At 34.9% G+C, this 10,527-nt stretch overlaps 1 protein-coding gene across 1 annotated transcript; it reads right to left on the reverse strand.

Moving 5' to 3' along the window:
* Positions 1 to 1,430: 1,430 nt before the first annotated feature.
* On the reverse strand, positions 1,431 to 5,200 carry LOC107776811 (uncharacterized). The gene is made up of 4 exons (XM_016596737.2): positions 4,537 to 5,200; positions 3,893 to 4,060; positions 2,902 to 3,658; positions 1,431 to 2,403 (listed from the first exon to the last, which is right to left on the reverse strand). Exons 1-4 carry the CDS (start codon positions 5,080 to 5,082, stop codon positions 1,463 to 1,465), a joined length of 2,412 nt encoding a protein of 803 aa, XP_016452223.1. The 5' UTR covers positions 5,083 to 5,200; the 3' UTR covers positions 1,431 to 1,462.
* Between the last annotated feature and the right edge of the window lie 5,327 nt (positions 5,201 to 10,527).

Here is a 10,527-nt window from a genome sequence, read left to right on the forward strand (position 1 = left end):
CGTTGTTTTTCTTTCTCTTATTTTGAAAGTAGCTGCTTCATTTTGTCCGTAATATGGTGCTATTGGGGATCATATTATCACACCTTTGAGGGAAAAGAAAAATAAATTCCTATGGCGGAGATCAATTTTATCTCTTGGACGACTTGAGTAATGAGAAAATGATAATTAGGTTGGGCGCAGAGGTAATCTTGAGAACGTTAGCAGGGGACATGGCAGCTCACCTAAGGTTCAGGAAAGGTCAAAGGCTAGCGTCATTCAGCAATGCAACTAGTACAAATCTTCAAGTTCAATCAAGGCTTTAATTGTCAAGTTGGATATGGATTGGAAATTAAAGGAGGTTCGTTATGTGAATGTCATGGTCAACCCAGAAAAGCCGAGAAGAGGTTGCTGAAATACGTGAGAAATTGAGGTCATTTTTGCCAAATGAAGGTAGAGAAAATCAATTCATCAGCTAGCCTTCTGGATATGGAAAGGTCATTTTTGCAAAATGAAGGAACTCAACATGCATGGAATTAATGAAGTAAATTAGGCGATCTCGAGTGGCGGAGCCACTAATTAGCACTAACAAAGAGGATTTGTATGTGTGCATGTACATACATATGGATCCTAGCTATTGGCAAACTTTTTTGTACAAAATCTTGCATATGTCAATACTTAATATTATTAGAAAAATCAAATTATTAATAACAAGGGCCCCTTCGCGGAAAATAATAGTATTATTTATGTTCATATGCATGTAAATCATCTTGATTTTTATTTTTTATTTTTTTTGCATAAAAAGGTGCTAACGTTACCACATCTTCAGCTTACCGAAGACATGACCCTTGATAGGTGAGCGTGAATATCGAGGAAATAAGATAGTAGGTTAGTAAGTAGTCGAACGTATTTCTTTTTCATACCTGTATATCCTTTCTGTACCTGTAGAACTAGTGTTATTCTCGTATTTTCTGTTCTTAAATTTCAATATAATTATCATGTGTTGCTTCTTTTCTTCGGTTATCTGGATGTTGTTACTGCTTTTCTTTCCATGGCTTCTCATGTTCCATGTTTCTTTTTCAAAACTGTTGTGATTATGCTTTTCTTGAGTCGAGGGTTTATCAGAGACAACTTCTCTATCTTCATAAGATATAAATAAAGTTTGTGTATACACTACCCTCCCAGATCCCACTTGTGAGTTTACACCAGGTATGTTGGTGGTGGTGCTTGCGTTAGTGGTGATATGTGCTATTATCGGAATAATCAAATGAATCTTTGCTTAGCGTAGTCTTTATGGATGGAGGTTTCATTAGACTGATCAAATGATCTTAGTATATCATACTGTATTAAAATTAATACCTGAAATTTGCTTCTACTCTTTTTGGTAATTTTAAAAACCTAAAAGTTTATGTGAAGAAGAAATTTCAAGTGTAGAAATTTAAAAGGAGACTTAATTTCAACAATCAAATTTCAAATATCATTATCTTCAATTTGTTTCAGTATTGGCTAAAGCCCGTACTTTACAAGAAATATCATACAACTTTACATGGCAAGAGGGGTTTTCCCACTGTACAAGTTCTTTAATTCCCTTCTCAATCTCTTTAGTCTCCTTCACAAGATTATCCATACAAAAACCAAATGCACTCAAACTTAAAACCAATTGTCCCTTGAGCTTCTCATCACTTTTACCACCTTTCACAATAAGTTCAACAACTTCATTTGAATGTTGAAGAAAAGAAACTAAGTTTTTCTCAATTTCCTCTTCACTTGAAGACCTTATGGTATAAGGGGTTGGTAATTTGCCCAGCTCAAGATCAACTGCAACTTTCTTCTTCTCAAATTCCTTGTCAAGTACAACAAGTGATTTTACCAAACTAACCTCCTCAAAACATTTTGTATAAGAGCCAATTAAATCCTTAAAAAGCATGATGTCAGCATCTAGTTTTTTCACAATTGTTTTCCACACATTACTGTCGATTTTTTCAGATTCTTGTTCTAGGAATCTTAGTGCTTGTGACCCAAAAAGTAAATATTCCACCATTTTTGACAATGACCCCATAAGCTTACCATAGCAAGCACTACTAAAAGGGAAAAACCAGAAATTGGGCTCTGCCTCAGCTTCCGCAATGAATTTTCCCAATTCATTTACGTGGAATTTTAGTTTCTTTTGGCTTTCTTCTAAGCTATATTTGCTATATGAACTGAAACTTATGTTGTCAATGCAATCATGCAAAATTCCAAAACTCTTGGAAAGTTGGATTTTAGCTAATGTAGAAGCTCTTGTTGGTTGTAACAAAATTTCCACCATTATTGAACATGATAATCCAATGAAAGTTTCTGTAATTCTTGCTATGGCAAATTCACTTGGGGGACCAAATCCTTTTCTACCTAGAATTAGTACTGCCCCGATAACAGCAGAAATTCCACCTAAACACAAAGCAAAATGAAAAAGATCAGCTTGATTGATGGGTTAAACTTTAGATTTTAATAAATGCTGACACATTAATAATTTTCACTTGTATATCTATACTTGATATGGAAAAAATAATGGTTCAATTGAACACACAAAATGTATAGTACATACGCCTTTGAAGATTTTTTTTATTGATAAATACCGTGCCCCCTTTTGCTTTAAAACTTTTAAGAATTAAAGTATATAGTAGACCACCTTCTTAAACTATGAATAGCCGACGGACGTATAATATATGTATAACTATGTTCAATCGGTATATAATAAATTATGCTAGAAAAAGTAAATAATGGATCCAACCGGTTAATTGTGTTAAGACTAAAATATTTTGTGTTAGGACAAATTTCACTAGAAATTTCTTCAGTAGAAAAAAGTATGTTCTTAATATACTCCTAAAATATGTATATAGATTTCATCTTTCGTAGGCCCCAAAAAAAAAGGAAAAGAAATCCCACCTGCTTGGCCGTACATTCTGCTACGGCTCAAAAAGCTGCTGACAATGAACCAAGGAAGCAGAGACAAGAACCTTATTTGCACAAATCTTTCAAAGAGAAAACATCCTAAGACACCATATACTGTTCCCAACACTGTCCCTTGAGCTTTAACATTTGCAACTTTGAATGTCGCTTCTCTTGTTGCTGCTAGGCTTATAGCAACCGGAAGCCCAGCCCAAAATCCATTTTCCTTACTATAAATAGATCCAAAGAAAATTGCAAGGCCTAAAGAAAGTGAGAGTTTGAAAGCAGCCATAAATCTTCTACTATTTATAGTAACTGCCAAATTGGTCCATGTCTTTCTCATATATCCTTCTTCTTCATCTTGTTTCTTGGATTCTTTTTTGGATGATAGGAAAATTGGTTTATTTAACAGGAGTTTAAGGCAAAAAAGAAAGAATAAAGAGGGTAAATCGTTTTTTGTTGGTTGAATTGTTTGAAGTGTTTGGAGGAACTTTTCAGCATTTTCTGCATTTGACTCTGGCACAGTTGCTGACTCAAGGGAAATGTTTTTGACTTGCTTTGAAATGTGTTCACTTAACTTTTCTAGACCATCTTTTAGCTCTGAGTTAAGAATATCAAGTGGAAATGGAGGAGATTTTTCCAATGCAATTTCCATTCCTCTTAAGGGTGTTTGAATTTCTTGAAATTTATTTCCTGGTTTCTCTCCATATGGTCTTAAAAACTTGAATGGAAATCGTTCCCATTTCATGCTTTCCTGTTACAAAAAATATTTTTGAAAATAAAAAATATGAGGACAAATTTAACTTAGAATTACTACTGAAATAGTAGTAGTTAATAACTATGATGCTCGGACTCTCCAAAAACGTAGCTGCTCTCGTGTCGGATCTTTCGAAAATGCACTATTTTTGAAGAATCCGACGATATTTTTGACGAGTCCGAACATCATAGATTAATAAACATGTAGTAGTAGTTTATCATGGGAGCTTACTTGTTTGGATTTAATAGCTTGGAGAAGTTTGGGTCCATTGTTAACTAAGGATTTGGCTTGAGAAATTAAAGCAAGTGCAGATTCTCTGTCTTCAGCTGAGAATGCCTTTACAAACAGGTTAATCCTCTCCGAAGCATTTTCCACAAAAAGCCTGCTTTTCTCTTTTACCTGCAAACATTAACCAATCTTGTTAAAATAAAATATTTATTCACACCCGATATTTATACTAAAAGAGCAAAGATAGTAAAAACAAGAGTAGTCTTCTACAAGAGATTAAATTATATATACCACACAGAAGATATAAACTGCATCACACAAAACCGGTTCGACGAGCTCTAACTGAGCAGGCTGCTGGTGCAGGGAATCGATACCGTTCGCCCAACCAACTCAGCAAACTCTTGTCGGCCGATTAAATTATATTGATAGTGTAAAAATATACTAATTTTTTGAAGACAAAGTGCATGCTAATGTTGAAAATGAAACGAGTAATAATGCATTTCACACTAACTTTCATTAAATTTAGTCAAGTAGTGATCAGTAGTAATTAAACTCTATATACCACTAGTGCGCGCGCTACTACTTTAATTTTCAACAACCACGAGAATTAAAGAGAAGTTTAACAAAGAATTAATTCTAATTCTCACCTCACAACAAGCAAGGTTTGGATAGGGTAACAACAATGCTAAAACACAAGCCCCGACTCCAACAGCAGTGCTAGCCGCAACATGAACCGGGTGCATAACCGGTTCAGTTTTTCCACCATTAATATAACCAATAACGTACACAATAACAAGCTGTCCTAGCGCTATGCGCTTAGCTATCAAGTGAGTGTTTTCGGGTAGCACCACGACGAACGCGCTCAACGCCACGGCAATGGCCGTGGTGCTGGCCGTGAGCCGGGCCGGGCCGATCAACCAGAGGCTCAATATAGCAGGACAAACACCTTGGACCGTGGCGTAAAACGCGAGCCAACAACAGCGCAAAGTGTCACCTAACGTAGCATTAGTTATAACAAGAATAACAGTAACGTAAGAAAAAGCCGGGAATGCGACTTGAGTCTTGAAACATTCTGGCCCGAAAAGGGTGGCTACACCAACTATGGAGCACGCCAAGGCGGTCCGAAAGGCGGACGCTAGGCACGTCCGCCACACAGCTCTAGCTCGAATAGATTCGAAGCTAGAGGTTGCCATTTTGAAGAAATGAATCTATGATTTTCGGAGAAAAGATGAATGACGTTTTCTAGTATTGTCTAAGTTTAGTTTAAGGCTTTGAATTCCTTGTTTTTGTGACCTTCGAATGAGTGGAAAAAATTGAGATAGGAGAAGGGTTTTTATAGAGTTGGATTTTGTAGGACAGCACGTGAGAAGTAGTGGGATCCTTGTGGGGCTGGGGGTACTAAGGTGGAAGACTACGCCAGCCAAGAACGTTCTATGAGAAACTTAGGGTGAAGATTAGTAATATATGGATGAGGATAAGAAGATTTTATAAATGAGTTGACAATGACCCTTAGACTTATTTTCTGGATTTCGTCATGATCTCAGTCTTTTTTTTTTTTTTTTTTTTCCAGTAGAAAATGCTACAATGAAGTAAACTTTAAAAGACAAATTAAGGGAGAATCAAGATTTTTAGTTAATTTTAATCCTCATTGATACATCCTCAAGCAAGCTCGTTCCTAAAATTATCTTTAAAGTCATCCATTCCATTCACTAAAAAATCAAAGGTTGATACATAATTAAGTAAATTAAAATGTATTTTTTTTCTAACAGTTCAAATTATTAGATAAGATAGGTACACAATTCAATATAATATCAAAGCAGACAATAGTTCTAATTCGAATCTTACCACCACCCGGTTATCTAAAAGAGAATTTCACTATTTGGACTATGAAAAATAATCAGATTCGCACGTGAGAGGATATGTCCATATATGTAGTCCATCTTTTCATATGTACCATGAAAACTCTTGAATTTCACTCATATACGAGTTCTACATGTGACCTTAAAAAGCTTGTGGTACGACTTGGAATTATGTGTAACGACGTATTTATGTGGTTGTCTGGATGAAATGGCACTTAAATATAGAACTTTGGTTAGCCACAATGAGTGACTCACATATATTTACAAAACTGTTTAGGATGAGCATCAAAGAAAGTGTCATTTTGCCCTCAATTAATAGCTCAATCTTCACCTTATCATCAGTGTAGAAAATAAGCTTGTTGTTGTGCAACGACGAAATCAGGAATTTCGCGAAAGGTATTCAAAATTTAATATACACATATAAAAATAATTTTTGCCTATATACACTAAATTTTATATATATCGTATAATTTTTTGATGAAGGGTGTTCGGTTCATCACCTTTCAATGTATATGGCTACGCCATTATTGTCGTCCATAAGTCCAAAATCCATATGTCAAGACAATACGTTAAAAACCTGCACCTTAGACCATCTGTGCCTCAAAGAGATCTGCATTATCAATTTGTTGATATTAGCAGCATCAAGGGGAGAGCTAGAGAAATTAGTACGTGATTGGACAAACTCAGTATCTTTTTGTTTAGTTTCTATATTTATATTAAATTTTTTTATTAAATTTGTATATATTTTTTAAAAAAAATCTAATAATTAAGATGAGTTATGAATTCAGCGACAAATTTAAAACTAATAAATTTCAAATTCCGGCTTATCACCATTCGTGTCCCTAAGGAGTTCTAGCGGCGGCTTATTATCATTATCGTACATACATTTGGTACTTTCTTGTGATTCAAAGCAAATAAGGGTACAGTGCCTAGAGGATTACAAGAATATCCACTAAGAATAGTTTCAAGCACTAGCAACTTCATTTACTACTGTATTAGCTAGTGCTTGTTGGTTTGTTAAACCAAAATCATGATATTATTGTCCGAAATTGACATCTCTTTTAAGATTTTATGTTATTACGAAACAATTGTCGTATCTGATAATTTATGCCATTTCTCAGTCTTTCAAGTCATTTGAAAAGAACTATCACAAAGAAAATATTTTTACTTTTGGACGTAAAAAGAAAGATAAAAGAAAAAAACAATATATCTAGAAACTTCTATTCTTCTACCATGATCTCAATCTTGCTCCTTGAAATTTATGTTGAGGGTTCTAGTGTAGGTTGCATTGTCAACACTAATATAATTAATTATTACTAACTGCATAACTTAGTATGAATAAACAAAGATTAGATCTACTAAGATCGATGGGCAATCTAAAAAGAAAAGACAAGATATCATGTTTAGTGGCCGAGCCACATACACCGGGTGTCAACAGATACCACTTCGCCGGAAAATTACACTGTATAACTAGGTAATTTTTTTTTAAATATGTATATATATTATATAATAACACCTTTTGACTTCTTGAAGAGTTTATTTCTTTATGTTTTGACTCCCCTTAATGAAATTTCTGGCTCCGCCATCATGTTCCCTAATAGTGTCTTATTCTGCACTTAATTACAGATTAATTTAAAGATTAATATCCATTGACAATAAGATGCCAAGCATGGTCATTGCTCAGACTTGATCTGGAAAAAGTTTAATGTGCTAATCACCTATAATGCTAAGTAAAAGAAGCGCAAGCTTGTCGTACGGCTTGAGGACAAAAAACAATTTAGGTGTAGCAAAAAGCTAAATATTGAACAGTCAATATTTAATAATAAAAACATTGTGTGTAGAAAAATAGTGGCATAACCTTAGGATTTCCACTATGAATAAGTTAGGTTTTGGTTGCATGCCACATGAGTTAATTGATCTTTGAAGAGGGAAAGGGTCAATTGGGACGTGGAAAAAAGACTCCCTTTTATCTTTTTTTTTTTTAATATTACTCCAAGTTAGTTAAAGCTAAAGATTAAATTACATACTATTCTTCTAAAACTTTTTATATTCATAAGGATAGAATTTTAGAGTATCAAAATTCTTGAACAGACAACCAGCCCGTTGCATTAAGTTTCTACTATGTGTAGGATCCTGAAAAAGGTCGGATTACAAGAAATTATTGTACCCAGCCAATAGCAATTTCTTGGTTTTATGTATCCATGAATACCTCAAGCGGTTGGTCTATTATCGGAGGCGGTAGCGGAGCCAGAAAGTTAAACTATACTTAGTTACTTACAGTAAAAAAAAATTCTTAAATTTAGATTTGCGTCCGAAAATTCTATTGGGGATAAAATATGTCATCAAATCCCAAATCTTTAGTTAGAAATAAAAATGTCTTTTATCGCTCCACCAAAATCGATCAATTTTACACTAATTCTATATATAGAGAGAAAGAAAGGATAATGCGGTTTTGGCTTATGTAAGCTATATTTGGTGTTTTTTTCTTCCTTTGGTTGGGTCCTTGTTTGGTTGGTGGAGCATTACGTTAGTGCACGTACAAACACAAGCATATCACCATCTATCAACTTTCTACTAACAAAGCTGACATCAATAAAAGAATGTAATAAAAGGCTTCCCTTGAAATTGGTAGATTTTACATTATGGGTTCCAATACATTTGTATTGCATTACATTACATCAATATAAACAATCAGAAATTTGTGGGCACTCAACCTAACTTTTTCTTCCAAATCTTTATAGGGAAAAATCTCTCAATATGCTGTCTGTGTAGTATTAGATGTGGAACTAGGTTGTTATGTGGTTTACTATTTGCTTTTTCTTAAAGATTCTTTTTTCTAACGAAAAAAAATCAAAATTTATAACTAAAGTAATCCAAACTAATAAGAAGTCGATCTAATATATGGACGTGAAGTTAATGAAAGTTGATAGGTCCTTCAATTATCGAGTATACCATCGACTTTTCATAGTTATCATAACAATATTATCGATCTTTGGTGCTTATGGGAAACCATATCATACACATTCACTTCTAGAGTCTTTGTAATAACTTGGCTTAATTTTCTCTTCACTTCAGCTTTGAGATGATTTTAGCCATCAGGTGTTAGAACATGCGCAACGGAAGCAAGCATACAATCCAGGTATCACAAACATATGTAAACTAGACAATGATTCAATACGGAGATTAGAAGCACTAACCTCTTGAAAATATTGCACATGTCCTCCACACAGTAAGAATCCAGGAATGTAGTCTTCTGCTATGCTTCTTGTAAGACCTTAGACGAATTTATTTTGAGTGGGCAAAACAATACAACTCTAAAGAGTAAGTTATTAGGTGAAACCAGTCTTCCTTTAATTGACCCGAAATTAAGCCACAACATGGGCTCAAAAACGTGTAGGATTCTGCAAGTAGAATCCTACTCTAACTCAAAAGGATAACTTTTCTCCCAAGCCACTGTTTATCTAAGTCTGTCCAGGTTTTTACTAGGTATAGTAGGGACCACATAAATAATAAGAGGCTACCAATTATATCATTAATTCAAAAATTCGGATGAATTAAATCCTACTATAATTAATATCGCGCCATCTCATCAGCTTTAACCCATTTGTCATGGGCCTTAACCTGATCATCAGTAGCATCTTCATCAGATTTTTCTGGGCACTCCTCAGTGATTACGAATTTGTAACCTTCAGTAGTTAGGACGTAGGACAATATCAAGGTTACTTTTTAAGTCAACATAATTCGGTCCTTCTAACTTGTTTTAGTTCAAAATTGAGGTAAGTGGGTTGAATGATGACATGGTTAATCTGAAAGATATTCACATTAAATAGATCATTAGTTATGAAACTAACTGGTTGTACCATATAGATGCACTCATCAAGATTTTCATCAAGAAAAGTCATCATGACATCCATTTGACAAATCTCATAATCGTAATGAGCAGCCATGGATAAGCGAATCCTAATGGATTTAAGCATGGCTATTAGCGAAAAGGTTTCCTCATAATCGATCTCTTCCTTTTGAGTAAACCCTTTTGCAACAAACCTAGTTTTAAGAGTTTGCACTTTTCCATCCACTCCTCTATTTTTTTGATAGATCCATCTACAACCACTGGGTTTGACTCCAATAGGTGATTATACAAGATCCCAGATGTCACGACCCAAAACCTAACCCATCGTGATGGCGCCTATCGTGGTACTAGGCAAGCCGACCTTTCCAAAACACTTTCAAAAAATTAACAGAAATGTATTAAGACATTAAAAATAACCGGAGTTTTTCATAAACGGGGTGAAACCCAATTAAAACATAAGTGAAAAAAAAAATAGCCCGACATCGGGGTGTCACTAAGTCACGAGCATCTAACAACCAATCTAGAAACAGAGTCTATTACAGTCTGTGCCAAATGTCAATACAAGAGAGAAAAGATAATAAGAAAGGAGAAACAAGGACTGTGAACGCCGACAGCTACCTCGTAACTCTCCGATGATCAGCCCATGCACGAACTCAGCGATCGTCATAACCGTACACACCTGGATCTGCACATGAAGTGCAGGGTGTAACATGAGTACAACCAACATAGCTAAATTAGCTATAGACCTCAAATTCACAGTCCGGACACGCTTCTAAGTCCAAAATCACCCAACGGAGCTAACGGAACCGACAGAACTCTATTCCGGAGTCATCTTCACACACTTCCGACTACGGTCAAACTCCTGAGACTTAAACCTCCATTTTGGGACTAAGTGTACTGAGAAGCAGTAACAAGCTATAAAAATACAG

Source organism: Nicotiana tabacum, chromosome 9, assembly GCF_000715075.1.
Source record: "Nicotiana tabacum cultivar K326 chromosome 9, ASM71507v2, whole genome shotgun sequence".
Classification (NCBI taxonomy): Eukaryota; Viridiplantae; Streptophyta; class Magnoliopsida; order Solanales; family Solanaceae; genus Nicotiana; species Nicotiana tabacum.

Bases quoted from the DNA above. Each gene is read 5' to 3' on its own strand.
- LOC107776811 (XM_016596737.2), bottom strand. From the start codon at position 5,082: ATGGCAACCTCTAGCTTCGAATCTATTCGAGCTAGAGCTGTGTGGCGG. The intron at 4,061-4,536 runs GTGAGAATTAGA...TAATGTTTGCAG, and splicing joins CAAACCTTGCTTGTTGTGAG to GTAAAAGAGAAAAGCAGGCT. The intron at 3,659-3,892 runs GTAAGCTCCCAT...TTTTTGTAACAG, and splicing joins AAGCTATTAAATCCAAACAA to GAAAGCATGAAATGGGAACG.